Raw genomic sequence first — 22,968 nt, 5'->3', positions numbered from 1 at the left:
AAAATTACTTGGAAAAAATTTTGTTCCATTGACTTTAATTCAAAGTTTTTTCTGCTGTAAAATTGCCATTTTGGATAGGTTTTTTTTTTGTTGTGAAAAAATATATATGCATACAGACATATGCAAAAGTTTGAACACCCCTAGCCAAAGTGCTTTGGTGATTTTCTGAAAAGCTGAAAAGAAGTTAACACATCCGCTACAGCAAACAGGCTTAAATATGGCGTTTTCTGCTAATTGTAGTGCACAGTTTATATCTAATTGCTGAGTTTAACATATTGGAAAAACATAATGTATTAAATGTGCCATAACTATTTTTTTTAATTCAGTAAATAAACAGTAATTGTGCATTGAAACCTGCAGAAGCATGCTCTCTGTAGTAGACGATGTGTCCTTACTTTTTATTAGAAAATCAACAAAGCATGTAATTTGACCAATCCAAAACAGACATGTTGTTTGACTTCAGAACATTTGTTTTTTTTTTACTTTTACAAATTATGCTACAGTTTAGATTGTAGACTGTTGGAAAGTATAATTTTAGAGACATTTACTCAGAAACAGAGAATGCTTTAAGCAGTTGTTGCAGTTTTGCAGCAGGGAGCCTCAGAGGGATAATAATAGAGGGTTTTTTGGGACACCTTTTGTTTTCCTGAAGGTACCTTTCTTACTCGCAAGAAATGGAATGGTTAATGGTTAATAACACCATAAAAATCACATAAAACCACAAGACCAGTCTTGATGTAATAAAACTAAAGTACTTAAACATTTCATAAAAAAATTATTTTCATTTCTAATGGCAGATCCATCCCAGTGGACTGTGAGTTACAAGCACAATAGTGGTCTATTCAAAATTAGCCTGCAGTATCACTGTAAGTCTTGGCTATATTCTGTGTTATTAGAGGGTTCCATTGCGGTACTATTTAAAAATGTTTCTCCAGCGTTGCTTTGAGATGCCCAAACTGTTTCCCAGTGATATTAATAACTAAGGCTATTAGAGTGAAGCATAACTAACCTAGAGGGGAGGAAGCACAGCAGATTGCGGCCCGTGCACATCAAAATGACAGATCGGCTGCTGCCACGGTAACCTGACGGATCTTGCGAGTGGCTACTGGCACTTCTCCTGCTCTGTGTGGCCGCTGGGTACCTGCTGGCTGTAGCTATTGTGTTTGGTACGTGTGTATGTGTGGGTGTGTGGGCCGGTGCCCTCAGAATTCGACATGGGGCGATGCTACGCTGTGCTTTAGACTCATTCTATTGGAGAGTAGAACAAAGGGCCCGTCTTTCTCTCATAGGCGTCTTTCTCTCATATGAGGCAAGGCCTTCGGCTTATCTGTCCAATAATCCATACACACCGTGGAGTCTCACTCCACAGAGATGAGTGCAGAGATCACTAAGCTAAAGATGAGAATGGTCTCTTTATGGATTACTTTGAGCACCAGTGGTGTATATGTTCTTGTGATGGAGAAACTGACTTGTATACAGAGTTCAGGAATAACCCAGCCAATATCTCAGCCTACCAGATAAAGCAGGATGGCACTCGAAAGAAAGTAAGTCCTATCGCTTCTGTTCTAACTTTAACACAAGTAAGTCTGCTGTAGGTGACTTACAGTCTGCCTTTTATATAAAGTATTTTGCTGTTATGTGATGTAGCCGTCACATTGGAGTCTCTTATGAAGGAACAAACTTCTCCTTTTACATTTTAAAGGCTTTTATGTTGGTGATGTTTGCCTGTAAAGCCTCATTTTGTGAATCTCCAACCTCACCCCTGCGCATTAGAAATGGATTCTTCCAGAACGGGTGTTCTTATTTGATTTCGCCTAACGGCTCTCTGACTGTACTGACTGAAGACTGACCAAGCTTTGTTTAAATGAGGTTTGAAGGTATGGCAAGACGGTTTTACCCACCCACCAGTGAAACCAACACCAATAGCGTCCTCAGATCTTCCGAACCAGCCCTGCCCCTTCAGGACAGCTAGTGATGGAATATTCCACTATATCAAGCTGGTGGTTGAGTCGAGCCAAACTCAGCCGTCGCCATTTTGAGAAACGTGAGCTCACCAGCAATCCATCTCAGAAAAAAAGGTCATTCTCTCCAGTGCCATCACATATCCATCTTTGACATGAACTTTAAGCTGGATTCTATTATTTACCCCCTTTCATCCATTTCAGCCTTTTGTGGATGTGTTTCACTTCACTTCAGTCCAATTGAATTAGCCCGGTCCATATTTACTGCACGCAGAGGAAAGGCTTTGAAAGGCAGCCTTAGAGGGAAAGCATTGTGTGGTTGAAAAGTCTTTGTGTGCATGTACAGTAACCTTTCGTGCAATTGGCCCTACATTTAGTTTGTATCAGTGAATGGATTTCACATCTTCCCGTCTTCACACCAGCGTGCTCTGGCTTTCAGCCTAAAAAAGTCATTTTGGAGACTTTTGTTTGACCCCTATTGTGAAGAATTATTGCAATCGTTTTGCTTTTATGTTCAAGCATGGATTTGACTCATCCACTCTGTGCCTGAGACATCTCGGTGCAATTATTCTCATAGTTTTCACAAGAAAAGTTGTCCTGCTTGAATGTTCTAGCCTGTTTTTCTATTAAAAATTTTGCAGTCTGCTCAGATGAAGTCATTAAGTTCTCCCACACAGAAGACCTTTGCTGGTCTTGTTTCTATTGTTGGTACGAGCAAACGGAGTGGGGTGGAATAGAGTGGAACAATTAAGAAACAAACAAAAAAGGTTTGTTCTAAAAATAATTAAATTTCACTTTAATTAGTTTAGAAATTCTCTCAACATAAATTTAATTACTTGTTTTTAAAGATTTTAATTTTTTTTTAAAAATAATTAGCCCTACAGCCATGTATATTTCCATTTATCTATTTCCATTTATTCCATTTTACTCATAATATAATGCCGAGAGACCCTTCTACTACCTTAAAAGCAGAAATGTAACTGTGAAGAGACTAGTGTTTACAGTTTTATTTAAATCTTGAGTTATTTATGCTATTTACATGTAAAAATGATTAATATTAATTTAATAAGGCCATCTGTAGTCATTTATCGTAATGATTTACACAGATGAGCTGTAGTATAATTCATTTATAAGACATAATTCTTGTCAAGATTTATTTAATTAGATCTTAATCTGTCTTTTCACAATACAAATCTGATTTATTTGTGTTCATGCAATTAATTTATGTCATTAGCGGGTTTAATAATGTAGGCCCATTTTATTTTATTTTATTTTATGTTATTAAAGGCTGATGTTGGTGACATTAGTATTAATAATTATAATTATTCTAATACATTTTATAATAATTTGATTATATTATAGTAGTTATTATAGAAATCATTTTAAATTACCTATTTAAAGTAAGTTAATATTTATTTTGTTGACATTTCAGCATAATTAAATGGTTAAGATGTAAACAAAGTAATTCAGAGTGGTTTGATATAAAATGCTCTCTAACAGCTCGAGCCCAGGAAGTTATTACCTGAAGTGATTATGAAAACATTGCTTAATGCCTGAGACATTGTTTTACAATAGTCTGAAATCAGTCTTTAGTCTTAAACATATTTAAAAAAAATTAGAGAGGTAGGTGCAGCCGTTATAAGGCAAAATAGCCCCACTCCCAAAAAAAAAAAACATCTTTTCGAGATGAACCGCTATTTCACCATTATCAGCATTATATAAAAAAGCTCAGGTAGGTTCACTTGTGGTAAATAAAATGGCTATATTTGTGTAGTAGATGTTATGACCCACCACTATAAAGAAATCAGACAAATCAGAGAAACCTCTCAGAATCACCTTGTTTACATCTCAACAAATTAATTATGCAGAAGTTTAGAAAAATCAGTAGAATTCCCTTCTAGCCATGGCTGCATATTGATTATTAATCCACTGCGATCCAGTGAATATCTGATACCTTGAAATTAACAGTAAAATGATGTTAAATATGAAAGTTTGAAGCCAAGTTAAAACATGCTCTTGTGGAGACAGAGAATGATTGTGTTTCTACACGGTTTCCAGCCCGGCTCTTTCGCTGATTGGTTAAAACTGCTACAATTGTGTGTGAGTACCATGGGACCAATGACTGGACTGTAAAACTTTAATTAAAACATTCACTCATCAAACAATTAACTTATCAATACTAATGGCCATTTCTGGCAGCAGAAAACAATTAGCGGTGCAAGTAATTAACCTTTGAATTATTGCAATTAAAAATAAATAAATAAATAACACACAAATACACATTTGATGTATTAATGCTGTCCATTATAGTATTAAACTTACAGTATCTCTAATTTTTTTACGTTTGTGAATTTTTGATATATAACTCAATTCAAAACACATCATGTATACATAATACGTGGCTGACAGGAGGACTTGATAAGAGTAATGATGAACTACACCGGTTTTGAAATCAGGCGGTGGCACATGAGGCGGTGAGCCCTCGTCAGTTTATCTCTCTCTCTCCTCCCTCTCTTTCTCCTGTAAGCGTTAATTTAAGCAGAGGAGGTGGTGTGCCAGCAGCGCTTCATGTGCATCCTCCTGCCACCTCCACGACATGCGTGTGAGGGAAAGCGCACACGCCACAGGCTGTTTCATGCACTGTGCTAATGATGGCCTGTTCTACACTGGGCCTTGACCCTCCACTCATACAGCATAATTTGCTTTTTGTAACAGTCTTTCTGCTGCGTTCGACAGCAACTTGGTGGGAGAAGCATTGTTGGCCCACTATAGTTCCTCATTCATCTCTGGCTGTGTCTCTCTTATTGAGGCTGCTGGTGAATTGGGTGTGTTGTGCGACACGAGATTGGAGGTGAAAGCCATGTCGGTCACAGACACACAATGCCTGCTCCAATTACAATGGCTGGCAGTCATACACACAAACCGGCACAATCTGGTAATCAGTGGATGAACGAATTTGAATGGAAGACTGTTTTCATCAAGTTTAGATGTCAAGGTGGCAGAGGACTGAGCTAGCTTAGAGGTGACTAGCTCTGAGCCGTTGCACCCACTATGGCCTTGAGCTGGCAGTTGGATTGGCTGCCGTAACAGCCCTGATAATCGTGACACATGCAAAAAAAGTATTTTTTAATGCTGAATGGTGTTAAGAGTAATTGTGTAGTTGCCGCCAAACATTGCAATGTTTGGAAGTCTCTCAAACAACAGAAGGTTCAGCAGTGCAAAACACTTAAAACTGAAGTGTCTTTGTTTGTGATTGCATTCATAAATGGCCTTCAATGCACTATAATTTTTCTCTGTTAGTGAAGTGGCTTCTTTGACTCAAATTGTTATCATCATTCACTGTTGTCTGTAAATGCAGTGCTGAAGCAGTTACTAATGTATATGATTTTTACAGTAAAATCCCATTAAATTGGCATTCTTGGTCAAATTCAGCTAGCAGAATTAGTGCCTGTGATAAATGCTAGGTGCACACAGCCCTTCAAGGTTGCTCTTTCTGCTTATTGTTGACTGATTTAGAAAATAATGTTCAGTAGAGTATTTTATTGTTTGAAATGCAAACAGGCTGTGCAGTAATTCATCCCTTAAAATAAATGCGTTGGATACACGTTAGACCAATTTTATATATATTTTTTTATTTTTGCGCAATTCTCTAATTATATTTTGTCACTGTTGGAATAAAACCTTCAAAATGGTAACTTTACAGGAGAAGGGAAAACATTTTTAATCTTTAATAGAAATTGATGTAACAAGAGGTTTTTTATTATTATTCTGGACCATTTCAGGTCCATTCATCATTAAACTGTAACACAATATAAAGAGCAACTGGACTTTTTAAATGATATAGAAAGTAAAAAATGACCATAATGGAGTTACAAGGCATTATCACAACAGCGACGATTTGATTCCACTGCCCTTACAGATAAAACGTACATTTCAGATGTAAAAAAAATTTGCACACTTAACCTTTTATTTTTTACCTTCATGTCAATTCAATATGTGCCGCTAAATGTTATTTTTGAATATTTCACATGTGACTTTTCTGGAAGGGTGATTACATTTGATGCCTTTTATTTATAAAAACTGTAATTAGACTGTATAAAAATATCTTTTCTTACATTAACAGTTTCTGCTGAACAGTGTTGATTTCCAAAGAATAGCAGACTGTTAAAACTTGCTGTATTTGGGAAGTCGACTCTAAAAATATGGTATTCACAAATAGTACATGCAAAGCCTCCTTACGCTAAAACCTTTTAAAGATATTGAAGCCTCTTCATGAGAAACATTTAATTTGTTATCAAATAGCATCCAGTTTTGCGATGATGAAGTTTCTCCTTATCTCATGGAAAATGTAAAGCGTTTGCGTACCTAAATGAAAGATACCGGCAGTTGTCTGTTGAAATTATAATATTAGAATATGATGTAGCATAATAAAACTGTCATAATAAGCTATGCAAAACATACACAATCAAAATTCTATTCGGTAGAAAATTTATCAGCTGCATGATTTTGTAAATATCAAGAACTAGATTAAAATTCTGTATCGAAGACTTCATATGAATGTTAGAAAAGATCTCAGTAGAATAAAGTTGTCTACTAGACTCATAGACAGATTCATAGACAAGGCTTATAAACTAGAGTCTTCAATAGCTGGCATAACAGTTTCCCTCTGTTTTGATGATCTGTACACAATAGAGACACCCCGAAAAAGTCCTCTCTTCATCTTTAATACAACATAGTGTGCGCTGGTTGTGCTAAGCTTGTTGGTAACTTACGGCCTCAGTAAGTATATATGAAGATAATAACACTTGATTCTTTTAGTCTTTTTATGTTTGTACAGTAAACCAGTTCTCTGTAGTTCTCAGACCAGAACAAACAAGAAAGATATCCAAGATGGCGACTGTCGTATGGCAAACGTGCCTGTCTGTCAGTAGCAGTTGACCTTGGAGCGTCTCCTTATTAAAGTTGGATGGTGTGGCTCTCTTGTGGAGCCTCATTTAACGCAGGAGCCACGTCCTCTCCGGCTCGTCACTGGAGTCCACTTCATCTTTCATTTTATTTAGTTGATTTATTTATCTATATTGCCCATTTTCACTGGAATGTTTTTCTGCGCATTATGATTATGGTTTTCTTCCCTCACGGAAAGAGTGAACAGCTGGCAAAAGAAGCATCAAAATATTCTTGGAATGTTGTTAAAACATTAATATCGCTCAGAGTTTTATAAGCAAGGACATTTTGAAAGAATTTTCCTTCAGCAGATTCTTTTGCGCTGTATAGATATATTTTATATTTGTGCAAGCTCAGTCATTATCCTGAACTGCAGCCTGAATTTGTTCAACGGGAATTAAAGAGGAATACAACCATTTTTGTTTTCAAAATGTTTCCATAAGGCAATTGTTAAGATGCAAACACAGTCATTCAGAGTGGTTTGATGTGAATTGTTCACAGTTCTTGATGATAGGAACCAGACATCTAAAGCGTTTAATGTCTCTGAAAGCTTCCTTACTGAAAGATATTATACAAAATGCGTACAAATACCCTGCCTGATGCCTGAGATGTTGTTTAATGATAGTTGTGAGATAAGCTTTTGGGCTACAAGGCATCATTTTTAAACCCATTAATGTTTAAGAGATTCAGGGTGTTATGAGGCAAAACAGTCCCCAAAGAAAACTTTTTTCAGATTTACCACTATTTTACTGTTATCAACATTATATATAAAAACTCAGAAGACACATGCAGGTTCACTGGTTGCTTTCTATGCAAAATAAAGTGGTGACTCCTGGTTCCTATCACCACCACTATAAAGAAATCTGAGTCTGTAGGTTTCTCTGCAATGAATTATTTTACATAAAACCACTTTGAATGACTTGTTTACATCTCAGAAATTGAACTATGCATATATTTTGAAAAATCTGTGGAATTCCCTGTTAAGAAATTACTCAGAATGTGCTTTTAGACAAACCAATTTAATTTTGAAACCTTGTGATATGACTTTTAATTCTAGCAGTTGATATAGCCTGGCATTTTATTATCGTACTAATCATATATCACATATATAATTGTAAATTTACACATATTTTTACCAAATATGTTCTCATTCTGTATTTCAACTTGAATATAAAGCTGTAACAAATATGTTGTTCGCTCATTAGCTAAAATCACTGGGATCTCAAAGTGTTCTGCATGATATTTATTTGTATTTTATTTATTGTATGTGGGCTGAACATTTGTAGAAACGTAATTTTTTTAATATTTCAGCTCTGTATCACACATTGGGAAATTTGTGATAATAAGTAATAACATTGGGGTGATCTATGTTTATGCATCTTCAATATAGATGATTATTTTGTTAAGTTCTGTATACCACTTAGGAATACTGTTTGATCAGATACATGTCGTGCACCTAATTCCTGTCTGAAATGCATTTTAAGTGTTTGCCTGGAGCTCCAAATATTCAGTCCTAAGCCTATGTAGGTCAACCAGTTGTGGGTCTCCTGCCAAGTCTGAATGTCAACTGTATGCACTGTGAACATTCAAGGGTATTCCTAACCTTTATAAAGCTGTTTTCCCCGCTAGCTCACACAGTGTGTTTCTTTGTTTGTTTGCTCTTACTCACATTGTTGTTGCATGGCATGTGTTGTCTTCACACTGTGTTATGCAGTTATTGTCTAATGTGTTATACAATTTTCCTCCCTTTTTCTCTTGTAGAGATTTTGATCTGTTTTGATATATGCTGATGTGTAGGTTTGTTGGCAATGTCAACATTTTTTTTTCTTTTGTTCTTTTGTCTTAACTCATTTTTGTTTCTACATTTCTTCTATCGATTTCAAAAGCGAACTGTATTCTAAAACAGTGCTTGGCGTTGTCTGTTTTTCTTTCTTTGTTCTACAGAGATGTTGAAGGAGCTGAACCAGCAGCGCAAGGAGAAAGAATTTACAGACCTGAAAATTATAGTTGAAGGCAAAGAGTTTGAAGTCCACCAAAATGTTCTAGCTTCCTGCAGCTTGTATTTCAAGGACCTGGTGAAAAGGTTTGCCTTCCTTCCCCTTCCCCACCAGCCGTTGATCCGATCCGTTCTTTTCATAGGGCGCATTTGTGTCGCTTTTTTTTCCCTCCCCCTCTCTCTCTTGCAGGTTGCGTGGCGACTTTTGGTTCCTATCGCAGGGCCAGCAGCCATTTCTTCTCCCACTCGAATGAATGTATCTCAAAATTGGGAAAAAACAAAGATCCACCCTTTCACCTTCTCTTCCCTCATTTTAGAGCATTTACCGAGCAGAAAGTGTTCCATGACTGAGGGATCTTATGAAAAAAACATTAAAATAGCTGGAACTCACAATAGGGACTTAACATAAGAACAACCACATTGTGCATTTTGGATAGGGTCCTCCAAAAGCAGTGTGACGTCTGTCATATGGTTATGGGACGAGCTTTGTCAGACGTCCTATCAGTAAGTGTATCCTGCATATAGGGCGTAAAGAAGAAGCATCCCATTCATATGGTAACTATTCAGGCCGAGTGCATTGACTAGTAGAAAGAACACTCTGAGTTCCAAACAAAGAAGAGAGCGGAGCTCCTTTCCTGTGCTTTGCTGAATCATTACCTTCACAGGTCAGAGCCATCTACTGTATTTACTGCTGAAGAGCCGAATTTTATTTATTACTTCTTCCATATTGCACTCTTCTACTCCCATTGCCAACTCACTCTGTTTTTTATCAGTGTTCAGTCATTTTATTTTCCTGGCGATGTGTTTGCTAACACTGAGGAGGATGACAGGGCTAAGGAGGGGGCCATTTATTTGTGCATTTGGATGAATTTGAGCCCCAGTATCTATGCCTTATTGCCTGCATGCATGCATTCATTCATTTACGGTATGTTCTCCCACTTGTCTCTACATGTATTTGTATCCCTTTTATTCATTCAGCAGATCACACTGTTTGTTTGTCCCTGCTTGAGGCAGATGTTTTTTCTTTTTGCAGTGTCTATATGCACCTGGACTTAGACACCTTCCCCTAGGATAAATCCATTGTTCTGTATGTAAAGGTAGAAGCTTTAGTCTTTCCCCCAGTGAAATGCTCCACTGTTCAGTAAAGGAATTTGTGGTTATAAGCAAGACTCCCCAGAGTAAAGGCTCAGCAGAAATAAAGCTTTATCAGAGATGAACCCCAGTTTGCTCGGACACAGATAGATAAATTCATCCCAGTGAGCAATCTTAAACCAGGCATCTGAGCCTTTGTCCCCTCACCAAATGCTTAATGGCAGTGACCTTGATGCTTTGACGGAGGTCCTTGCACGATTGTTAGGAGATGGCACAGCCTTTTACTGTAATCCACTTCCTCACCATTTCTCCAAATCTGAATGGAGTGGATTATGCTTTAGAATTCTGGGAAGGCATGGTCATCTTGGGCATAATGGCCTTATTAAATCATGCGCTGGTTGCTCGGACGTCTGTACATAGAGCAAAGACAGTGTATTGAATCTCTGGCCTACCCTCCCTACATTAAAACTTAATTAGCATCTTTGTTACCGAAGCTGTAGCTCTATTGTTAGTTTTCTGCAGTCTGAATATCTTCTTTGTGATTCTTTTGTAGTACTTCATAACAACTTATTCATTGCTTTTAATTGATCAGTGTTTTTTTCTGCAAATTCTTAGTTCAATTTAATAAGATTACAGAGCTCTTTTAAGTTGACCTTTATCATATATGTTAAAGGGCCCAGTGTAGGCTGGCCTCAGTAGATTTCAGCGCAGTTGGTTCACTTCTGAGCCAGCTACCGGTCTGCTTCAGTAATGCTAAAGCCACAAAATTAGTGGGTACCTCAGCTGTATTTCATTCAAATAACTATTTTTCTCTCTCTGTAAAGCACACAGCCTGTGTACACGCGGTCGGTTTTTATAGTAGTTTTTCACTGAACGTCAAGGCATATGTGTAGAGGTGCATGTGCAGGAACACATTTGCAGAGCCATAACTATGAGGTGGGGGGGGGAGACAGAGATCTTCGCCTGAGACTGCACTTTAGATAATAGAGTCCTGATAGCACTCCTGCTGCCATGTTCCGCATGCTATCCATGAACTATCACCCTCCATGAATTCCAGCTCAGTCTGTCTGTTGGCTGTAATATCTGACTGTGACACTATCCTTTCTTGATAAATGTAAGTCTGTGCATTGTGTGCCATGAATAATTTTCATTATTCGTGACCCCATTTTATGACACTATAGTTAATTTACAACACTATATATGCTGTTTATATATAGTGTTATACAGTACTGAGCAAAAGTCTCAGCCAGATAATGTTTTAAACTATATAAAACTATATAACAACTATATAAAAATTTGTACAAATAAACATAAATACAGGAAAAATAGCACTTTTTTAAAGGTCATTAATATCATAGTTAGAAGAACATACTGATACACGTGATATCACAGTGGATCATCACTGTTGGGGCAAAACCTCACATCTCCAGACATTTTTCCAAAGATATTCTAAAGGTACATGGCATGGTATATCAGATGAGACTTTTGCACAGTAATAGACATGTATTTGTAATAAGACTATCAATATATATTGTCACTGTCAGAACAAAACCTTATATCCCCAAAAAAAGTAACTTTAAAGTAGGAGAAAAAAGCATTCTTAGCTTTCAGTGTAGGTTAATGGAACAGAAGTGTATTTAAGTCATTGTGGATCATCTCCATTGACTGTTTTTCATGAAAATTTAACACAGTATAAAGGGCAGCTGACATTTTAAAATGCCATAAAAAATGGAGATACAATTTTTTTTTTTTTGTTGTTTTTCATTTTTTTGGGAGGGTGGCATAGGAGCTATAAATAAATGATGGAATAGAATCCAGAACGACCACTTTTGGTTTTGTTTGCTTTTTTTTTTTTTGAACAAAACATTGTATCATTTATTTATGGCACCCACACACACATATATATTTCGCTGTTGTCAGAAGAAACCTCGTATCTCCACTTTTGTCGTTTTTCAGTTTTTGACATAATTTGAAAATGCCTGTTGCCTATTATATAGCGTGTAAATTTCATGATGAATGGACAAAAAGAAACGGCCCATTATTACTTGGAAAAATGTCTGGTTCTATTGAATTACATTAAAAGAAAGGTATGTTTTTTCCTTTTCCAGTAAAGTTATCATTTTGAAGATATGAGGTTTTCTTCCTTCAGACAACAGCGATATATATATATATATATATATATATATATATATATATATATACACACACAACACACATTCAACGTTAACGTTATACTATCACATTGTATCCTATCACATTGTCATGCAGAATGTGAGTTTGAGGTTGGTTCTTTGCATGCCAATTATGATTATTTAAACCACAGTGCACGTAAGGGCATTGTCCTCTGTTCCCCTCTGCTAAAGCTCACGGCTGGGAGTGCTGTGCTATTTTTACAGCCTCCACTCTCACATTAAGTTAGTCAGAGAGAGCGTTGCAAAGCATGCTACCTGAAGGATGTAATGCAGCTCCCAAATGTGCACGCATGCTCCTGTCTGCCAGCTATTACCCTCCCCTTTAGCATCTGTTGCACGGAGACGGATTGCCCTCAGTAATTCCATTTCCCCCTCCGGATTTTCAATAAGTATGCTTGGTGCCACTTTAATTTATGGGCAGTGCCTCGGCGCCTAGCCATCAGTGTGTAATGCGAAACTCAGAAAGCTGTGAGCAGCTCTGACACCCCGACTCTTATTTATTTATATAAGAGCGTCGTGTTAGCTTTACAGTAGCTGTGGCATCACTGAGGAGAAAACGAGGCCGTGCATGAGTGGGGATTCAGTAGGGGAGAGTTATCATTAACACTTCCGTGTGTTAGCCAGAGCTCGGCTGTTTGTAGTAATGATTCTTCTTGTTTTTCACAGCCTTTTTGTCAAGTTGGCTCAAATGGTCATATTTACTTATGACCAAACTGCTATCAGACCATGTTTTGTGGCATGTTTATCAGATTTTATGGCACATTCTGTCTAATTCTGTATATTCATCTGGTTAATTTGGACAAAGCTAAAACCTGACCCTACTGTTAATGAAGGGTGATCAGCATTGCTTTTGTTGTTTTATCATTTGTGCGCGCCCCCCTCCTGCCATAAGGGGCAGTCATTTTCATCCCATTCAGGCATACAAAATAGAGTCTAATTCACCCTAGATTAGTAGTCTAAAAGTGTTGAATATTTCCAGTTCTGGGTGCCAGGTTCTAACCCAGTTTGTAGCTATTAAACTGCCAAAGCCAGACAAAACCCCATAATTATAGTCCATCATTGCCTGCTATTTCCATTCTCACGTTTAATCATCTTTTGCCACTGAAAGACAGAATTAATGTTTTCCTTTTGTGTTTTTTTCCCTGTTTTGCACCGTATGTGTGTTTTGGATAAGCTTCTGAGTCAACAGAAGCCAAGGCGTTCTGGACGTCCACAGCTAAATTATAGTCTGCAGCCTCATACAGGACACAATTACAATAAAACTATTATTTAGACTCATCAAGGAAGCACATGCATCCCCCCTCCAGTCTTATAGTGGCTGCTAATGCTAAAAACAAAAAAGAGATGTTTTCTGTGGAAAAAAATAGATGCTTATTTTGGTAAACAATTTTCTTTCCTGCTCTTTTGTGCTCTGTCTCTTTCTCTCCCTCTCTCTCTCCCTCTCTCATTCACGTTCTGTCCACATACACGCATACAGTATTCACACACACAAACACATGAGGTCTCTTCTTCTTTTTCTTTCTTTCTTCTCTCACTCTCACTGTCTCACTCTCTCACAAACAAGCCTGCAATCAGAAGCCACATAAATATGCACCTCTCTCCAAAGCTAGAAAGCGATTTCCATAACAAAAGTGCCCAGACAAAGCAAATTGCTATCCAGGCTGATTCAGATTGCACTAATTGACCTGGTTGATGACCATGCTCTTGTTTTATTTCTAGCTCTCTTTTTTGTTGTTATTTTTTCCTCTCCCCCCTTTTCTCTCTCTCTTCTTCAACACCTCCATAACTTAACCCAGGATTACACCCCCTTCTATTATCTTAAAAACCATCGCCATGGCAATTAGGGAGGACGGAAATAACAAACCCTGACGTTTCTTTGCCTTTCAGGAGGGAGTAACATTCTCAGTCTTTTCAGCTGTAGCTCCAGAGCCGTAATTTGCACGTTGTTTCTCTCGAGTCGCCCTTCTACTCCCTCAAGTCCGCTCTGTATGAAGACTAATAACGTCCTCCAAACTACATGTTCATGACAGGGGACATGGTGAAAGTGGCAGCTGGGAGGGTTGTTTTTGGTGGTGGGGGGAACGATGGGGGGGTCTCTTATTTTAAAAGATCCAGGCACAGTCATGGAACACGCCCCACTCCCAGAAGAATGGCTGCTGGCTCCCTGTGACAAAACTAACCTGCCCTTCCCTCTCTCCTTCTCCCTCTCTCCACCGCACTCATCCTCCATCACTCCTGTCACTCTGTCTATCTGTCTGTCTGTCTGTCTGTTCTGCCTGGTGATCTATGCATGATTATTTTTTAAAGTGCAGATTTTTTTCCATTTTTATAAAAGGAAACTTACTAATTAAAATGTACTTGTCACCTGTATGTTCATGCAAGTAAGAGAATTACCAATTTTGATGTAAAAATAACCAAATATAACCAAATTATGACACTGAACTTTATATTTATGTTTAATATTGAAAGGTTTAACCAAAGACATTTTTAGAAAATCATTTCCTTAAATTTATAAGGTTTTTGTACAAATCAGAGACCACTCTTTATGTTTTTAATTTCCCATCAATTAAGCTATTAAGTACAAGTTTTTCTTTTTTTAGGAAATTATTCTGAAGAGATTAGATATAAAATAAGCCACTTGCATAAGGTAGATGAAAGGCAAAGGAAAATAAGTAAAGAAAACAAGGGTTTCCAAAGCTACAGTTAAATGATTATTAAAAATATAGAAAAAAAGAGTCTAAAAGGATGTGTAGCTGTCAATAAGCCATTACTGAGAAAAATAAATAGACAAAAAAGGAAACAGACAAAAAAGAAGAACATTTGCTAATCAAATAAAGAAGCTGCTGGTGTAGAATTTTGGACTGACCATCGTCAGGACCCCAGACCACAATACCACTGAATGAGTTTGGGATTACTTGGGATTGTAAAAGCAGGAAATGCAACCAACTTCTAAGACTGAACTTTGGGAATGTGAAAAAATATCCCTGCAGATTTCTTTGGAAAAACTGAAAACAAGTCTACTGAAATGAATGGGAGCTGTAATAAAGGTAAAGTGTGGGCTCACTAAATGCTGAAAAAATTATATTTAGTTGTTGAGGCTTTACTTCTTTGTTAAATATATGTTTTCTATTTTTTTTTCCTGATGCTGATGAACGACCTTGTACTTAATGGCCGTTTTGACTGGAAACTAAATAAAGGGTGGTCTCTGACTTTTGCACAGTACTGTATATTTGTAAATCAAGCTAGAATTAGTGGAAGGGTTAAAATTTTTGATGAATTTTACAAACCTATTAAATACATTCACAAGTGGGCTTTTCTTTTTTATATACGTTATCATAAAGGCAGTGTTTATGCCATTCCATGACACTGCTGTTAATATAATGAACTGTTTGAAGTCTTTGTGCATTTACATTATAAAATACTTATTAAGCAGTTTGAAGATGAAGTGATATTTCATCTTTAAATATTTTCAGCCCATTTTTGCCCTCGTCACTTTTGCATGCATTCAGTATTGTGCACAGTGGTTTTTGTGATGTCGCTGATACTGAGACAGAATAAACTGCTGTGTGGCCATTAATTCCACTCCTCTTAGCCTTGACCTTGAGTGGATTATTCTTTCACATGGGGCATAAAACCCCTGATGCTGACCATTATTCACAGATCCCTGCCATCCACCCAGGGGGCTTATTACATTTAAACTGATCAGTGCAATTTGATCTGAATGACATCAGACAGACAGCGGGAGATATAAGTCACACTGTAAACTTAGTGTGGCATATGAATGAGCTTTAGCTTAGATCCTATTAATGTAATGGACGCTCTATACAGCCTTTTCCCATAAGGAGGTGCCATTTACGAAGCAGTGTTGCCTTTGTCCCATATCTCTCACCTGCTGTTATGTTCTCCATGCATCCCTGTGTCTGTATGTGCATATGTGCAAGCATACTGTATATTTAGTGGAAAATAGCAATAATGTGTCTTTTAGCATTTGACATAGATTTTGTTTTATTTCAGTTGCAGGGAAAATGTGTTATGAAGTTGATTGAATAAGAAAGTTAAGAGTATGAAAAATCTCTGCTTTCTTGATGCCTGTGGGAAATTACATTATGCATTTCTTTCCTTCAGTGCTCTTTTTTTTGCAATTTCTTTGTTATTTCCCTCTTTTTTGTGTGTGTAAATATTGTCCTCTCCCTCTGTTCAGGCCGAGGTTTTATGTATGAGTGTGTATTTGAGTATATTATATGATTTATATAATTATATCTATCTAGAGATGTGTGTGTGTGTGTGTAATATATATATATATATATATATATATACATATATTGTATACATATTGAGAATATGTGGGAACAAGGCTCTCTAACTGCTGTCTTGATGCCTCCAGGTCACTTGGGGAGACTGGCAGTGGAGAAAAGCTGGAGCTAAAGATGACCAACATTAGTGCTGATGTGCTGGACATGCTCCTGGAGTTTGTCTACACAGGCTCGCTGGTCATCGACTCAGCAAACGCCAAAACTCTGCTGGAGGCTGCCAACAAGTTCCAGTTCAACACCTTCTGCAAAGTCTGCGTGTCTTTCTTAGGTAGGAACTGTCAACTAGAGTTGCATGACATATCTGTGGCCAGTTTATTATTCAGAGACAAATGGGAGAATGTAGTTATTATTGGTCCCCTTGGCATAGTGGAGAACAGCACAGCCCTACACATAGGAAGCTACTCTGTAAAAAAATACCTGTAAAAAATAGTAAAAAGGCCATCAGAAGCTAAATAACGTGAAGCATTTATGTATATTTTGATTACAGTACTTATCATGTTCAAGTTCATATGAAGGATTTTTTCCAAGATGCATTATAGACCACTTTTAAGACTTTTCTTTCATTTTTCATGATATATGTTGTTTGGAGTGGGATTTACTTGTACCAGAAATATCAATGCTATATTATTATTATTAAAACTTTATTTGAGAAAGAAAATGTTTTTCATTATACATCAACTCTTATTCTTTTCAAAAAACTTATTACGAGCAAAAATGGTTATACATAATTTTAGAATGAAATGTAGATTGATTTTATAGATTTTAGTGCAAATTTGTTTTAAAATTTAACAGAAAAAAGTGAACATATCAGTCCCCATTGCCCACAATTAGGTGTAAATTATCAGTTATTGGAACCACTGAGACATTTTGCATCAATGCATCTCTACTCTCAATGGTCTATATAACCTTTTCCCATAAAGAGGCACTATTTTTGCAGCAGTGTTGCCTTTGTTCTGCTGTTACGTTCTCTATGAGTTTCCATGCACCCTTGTGTCTGTGTACATGCCTTCGCTCCGCCCTGTCTGCTGCCAAGCCAGCTACAACTTCTGAATGTCTCTCCTCCATTCCAAGGAACTGTTGTTTGATTTGTAAAAAGGTCAGAGAACAATTGTATTGAAATGTCAAACTGAGTGTCACAGGCTGTGATATGATCCGGCTCTGTTTAGGCAGATCGATACAGGCTGGGTGCGGGGCTGGAGGTGGCCTGCAGGCTGACCAGTGGACTGGACAGCTGACTCTTGAGCAGACAGGAGAAACCACAACCTGGAAGGGTGCGGGTGCGAGACGCCCAAACGCAAAGTGCATAATTTAGTAACAAGGTTGAGATGAGTTCTTCAAAAGTCAAAGCTGTGTAGTTTATGCCAACTTTGACATTTGTCTCAAGAATATGGACAAAGTGAAGGCAAATCTTTGGTTTGAAAGGTCAGCTGAGCCAGACGGTGAGAGACAGTGAGAGAATACCACTGCCTATTGATTTGTTTGTTTTGTTCATTTTCACGTCTGAAAATGCGCTTTGGCAACATGCAGAGACGCCTGGAGAACCATCTGAAAGCTCAAATCAAATGAGAGCAAATCCAATGCGTGATAAAGAAAAGTTAGAACTTGTGGCCTTGACGGTTTTTTGAGCAAAGAAATGAGAGCATGTCAGGTTCTGTGAAGTGTAGAACATCTGATCCAGAGAGAAAACACAGCAACATGTTGAAAATATAAGAAAAGTGAAAAATGCGCTGCATTAAAGAAAGCTTTGTGTTTGCTGTCAGAGTTTTGCTTCTCATGGCCAGCTTTAGATGAGAGTCTGTAAAAGTTACATGTGTTGATAGAAATCATGCAGGGAAGCAAGTTGCTGTACAGCTGTACAGTTGTAGTGCTGCTGCTTAGAGTTGTTCATAACACGCAGGTTTGTGTATGTGTGTGCAGTACTTTGCAAAAGTCATAGACTGCTTTTCATTTATGTAATTTCCAGTCTAAATGGCTTTTAAGTACAAGATGAAGAGATATTTCTGAGGAGATTAGATTGCATAAGGAAGGAAAATAAGTGGAAAGTTTAAAAAAATTCTTAGAGGTTACAGAGAAAATGGGACTCTTAACAGCCATGCGAGATAAACAGCACTTAAAGCTTTCGTCATTGAGAGAGAAGAGAAAATCAAGCTGCCTTCTTGCTTTGGATTTGAAAATTCTAGAGGCTGTTACTGATAAAAGGAAAGACACCAAAAAAAAGAAACTTTGCAAATCAAGCAAAGAAGCTGCTGGTGTTCTCAGAACATTCGACTGACCACCCCAGAGTCCAGTATTGCTTAAAGTGTTTGGGCTAACTTGGATCTTGACATAGAAAATGCAAACTTCTTCTAAGACTGAACTTTGGAGTTGTGAAAAAACAGCCCTGTGGATTTCTTTGAAAAACTCAAAGCAAGTCTCCTGAAAAGAAGCTTTAATAAGGGCAAAGTGTGAACACCCAAAATACTGAAAAATATTATATTTAGTTGTTGAGGCTTTGGTGTCATTTTCTGTTAAACATGTTTTCTGCATTTTTTCTGATGCTGAAAAACATATAACTTGCACTTGATGGCGGTTTTGACTGGAAATTAAATAAATTAAGGGTGGTCTCTGACTTTTGCATGGTAGTGTATGTATGGAGGATGTGTGAAAGTGTGTGTATGATCATATCTGTGTGTGTGTGTGTGTGTGTGCGTGTGTGTGTGTGTGTGTGTGTGTGTGTGTGTGTGTGTGTGTTTTTTCATGCCAGCGCTGGGCATGTACCTCACTTTGCGGTTGTCTGCAGCATGCCATTTATGGCCCCTGGCAGAAAACTCCTGAAAAAAAATCCTCTGTTCCTTTTGTATGAGGAGAAGGCGTCTGACCCGGTTTATGGGAGATGGCACGTTACATCCCTGTGTCCTTCCAGACATAATAAAAACACATCTGCCCAGGCCAGATGTCCACTAAGCCAGAAGTATATTAAAGAGATATGATTTGTTTCATTCTGGTTTAAATTTGGGACAAACAAATTTTACTTCATGTGGTGTGCATGTTTCATATTTATTGTAACAGGTTTTATCTGGTAGGTTCATCATAATAAAAAGCCATATGATCTGCTTTTTGTGTTGTGACATGACATCCTTTGTATTTTTAGCCACAATGAATTTAACAGGATTTAGCAAGGAATACATTACATCTGCAGTGTTTATATATGTGTAGGCATGATTAGAATAATATTTGACACACACACACACACACACACACACACATATATATATATATATATATGTATATATATATATATATATACACACACAAAAGACTGAAAAACTGACATTTTTGTACAAAGGCCCTAACATGGTTGATTTCACAATTTTGCTACAATTTGAGTAGTACCCCAGAAATAATGCATTTCTTCTCATTTTAATTGTTGGAACTTGTCTATGTTTTAATTTTTTAAGATTCTAAAACTTTCTAATTTTTATTTCCACATATAAATAAAAAATACCAGACTTTCAGTGTGGTCTCAGATTTTAGGACTCCTTTGTGTAAATATATGTAAATAAAAAAATATGGGACTCGTAAGGCTACAGGCCACCACACATCCATTGGATGCCACTCAGCATCCTTCTGTTACTGTAATATTTTAAACCCAGACCACAAATCCATAGTAGGTGACATGGGCTTGAAAGTAAAACAGTCAGTCCTTCAAGGCAGTCAATTTAAAGTCAGGATAAATTGTTAAAGTGTTATTGAAAGTTCAATAGAAAAATGTTGCTTTGAATGTGCTTGATTCAGCTGTGTACGTTGGTTCCACATGAATTAAATATATTACATGACTACAGTTGGAAGTTGTTGAATTTACTTGCTTTTTGCAAGAACTTTGTAGTGTAATGTATTTTAGTCTTATGGAAAATTACACATTTCAAAGCAACACTTTCACTGTATTATTCTATTAAGTCAATATGAGTGAAATATAAAATGTAGATGACTTCTTGTTTGTCAGAACTTTTCTGGAGCACTTCCTTGTACTATCTTATCAGAGACCATCTGCTGGCATGACATGACGCTTCTCCTCCAGTGTGCAGTAGCCTTTAGCCAGCTGCAGTAGTTAGTTCTTCCTTCTTTAGACTAAACAGATAACAGCATAGAGTTATAAGATTTTAGGACTACTTTACTATTCGATTTTTTAAACTTTTATGATGACATGAATAATTGAAAATCATCTCTTATACATAAGAATTTACTTACTTATAGTTCAATAGTAGTTACTGAATAATTCATAGTAGTTATTGAATTGAACATCTTAAGATATATAACTGAATAATAAGCCTGCAGCTTGTTGGAACCTGAATATAACAGCTAGTTGCATTAGGCAGAACTTCTTCATTCTTCATTCGTTCTGCAGTCCTATTTATCTGCACTCTCCCTAAACAAAGGTATTGTTATAAGACTTCTCACATACAGGTTGGCTCATGCGACCCCTCATGCGTCTCTGCGTGGGCTTAAGGCACCAATAAGAGCTTTACCTGCTGGCGCTAATCCCCAGGATGGCATCCCGGGCAGCTGCCCTGCGCTCAATCGATTGGCCCTGATGTTTATCCCTGGGGTGCTTTGAGCCAGAACGCTCTTCTGAGCTTCACAGATACATAGCCCAGATAGCTTTTGCTGCCTTTCTCCCCTCAGCCTTGTGATCTTTTATGGATGTAAGCGACAGACGTGCTCTCTCTCCTTTGTGCTCTTCAGAGAAGCAGCTGACGGCCGGGAACTGCCTGGGGGTGCTGGCCATGGCCGAGGCCATGTGCTGCACAGAGCTCCACAACATGGCCAAAGCCTTCGCCCTGCAGAACTTCCCCGAAGTGGCCGGACAGGATGAAATCCTCAGCATCTCCAAGGAGGACCTGGTCAGTTACCTTTCTAATGACAGCCTCAACACCAAGGCAGAGGAGCTGGTCTACGAGACTGTCATCAAATGGATCAAGAGGGACCCGACAAACAGAGTGCAGGTGAGTCTCTCTTTGACTTACACTTTGCCTGTGTTAACGTTACGGCACCGTTTTTGGTGGTTTCCCTGTTCAACTGACCTAATTCGATTTAATTAATGCCTTAAAATCCTAGCTTTGTCACATTTCAAGGCTTGTTATTCAGCGACTACAAAAACTATAGAGGAAATTGCTATAATTGAAGATATAAATCTGTGTAATAGACGTTCGGACCTGCCGGTGAGTTCTGAACATTTAAAGGGTTAACCCTTTAAGGCTGACACAAAAATGTGAATATTTCTCTCACAACCATCCACTGCCAGCAGCATGTCAGCAGTGACTAGCATGCTGATAAAAGGTGCATGTGCACTTTCCAGTAGAGCTAGACCGATAAATCGGCATGCCGATATTATTGGCCATTATGAGCTAGTTGCAGATAAATCGGTATCGGTGTTTATAACAGCCAATAAATGATGATAAAAAAGAAACAGAGAGACGGAAGACAGATCCTTTAACCATGTTATGAATGTTGTCGTTGCGTAGTCTGTCTATGAGAGGCGCTCTGCAGCTTCACTGTTGGCAGCACACACCATGTTTGGAATAGCATAAATCACAATCAGCTGACCAAGCAAGAGTCGAGCAGAGTACTCCATGAAAGAGGTTATGTGCATTCATGGTAAGATGATATTTGGCAGGTGAAATGCATTACCTTAATAATAATAAAAAATGTCCCCAGCTCTTCTCTTCTTAGCCATAATAAGCCTGGCAGCATTAATGTCAGCCATGCCTGCTTTTGCTGCAGTAACGTGAAAGGCTGTACTGTCAGGCAAACATCAAAATTAGCTTTAAGTTTAAGTTTAACTTAAATGCCTAAATGACAAACTTCTTATTCACCTGCTTCATGTTCAGATTTTCCCATTCCACCTTAAATGGTACAGCAGTTACAGCAGTAGCCTCAGGCACAAGAATGTTAGTGCTGCACCAAAATTCAAACAAGAAGCTGGCAAATAGGAAGCCAGCTTTAGCCTAAAGGAAGCAATGGTTATTATATCTGTGACTTGCATGTCTGTAGCTATTGTAGTCATTGGAAATTGTTGAACCAGCAGGGACACATAAATATATGTCAGCTGAATAAGAACCTAGCATGGCTTCGTAGCCAAACAAAGTTATCCAGCTTCTCTTCAAACATGTAGTGTGTTTCTTGTAACTGCACTGCTTTGTTAGAGCACAGAGTGCATTGATATGCTGTGAGATGTTATTCGCATCTCAAAAAAGTTCTGGGATAGTTATTAGTAACATGCCACGTTCAGGTGCTCCCACATGTAATCTGGTTAATCTTGAAATTCTTTCAATGATAATACGACGGATGTTTATTTGTGTTCGTAACACTGCAGTGTGAAATCCCAAAGTTGTAAGCTTATTTTTAAACTGCATTATATCATGTTATCTTGGTAAGGACTCTTCAGTAACTACACATAGCAAATGTTAAAGAAAATCTTTGTTATGTTTTTC

General features: G+C 37.7%; 1 protein-coding gene across 2 annotated transcripts in view; it reads left to right on the top strand.

Moving 5' to 3' along the window:
* The window catches only part of LOC118815557 (kelch-like protein 29), a 251,691-nt gene that overhangs the window by 168,173 nt on the left and 60,550 nt on the right, over nt 1-22,968 (top strand). For both annotated transcript variants that reach the window (XM_036581753.1, XM_036581754.1), the window contains 3 exons: nt 8,850-8,988; nt 16,570-16,766; nt 21,221-21,480. In XM_036581753.1, the coding sequence (XP_036437646.1) occupies nt 8,850-8,988; nt 16,570-16,766; nt 21,221-21,480 (596 nt within the window). The remainder of the gene's footprint in view (nt 1-8,849; nt 8,989-16,569; nt 16,767-21,220; nt 21,481-22,968) is intronic.

The sequence above is a fragment of the Colossoma macropomum genome, unplaced genomic scaffold (genome assembly GCF_904425465.1).
Source record: "Colossoma macropomum unplaced genomic scaffold, Colossoma_macropomum, whole genome shotgun sequence".
NCBI lineage: Eukaryota > Metazoa > Chordata > Actinopteri > Characiformes > Serrasalmidae > Colossoma > Colossoma macropomum.
This window is presented reverse-complemented; position numbering and strand designations above follow the sequence as displayed.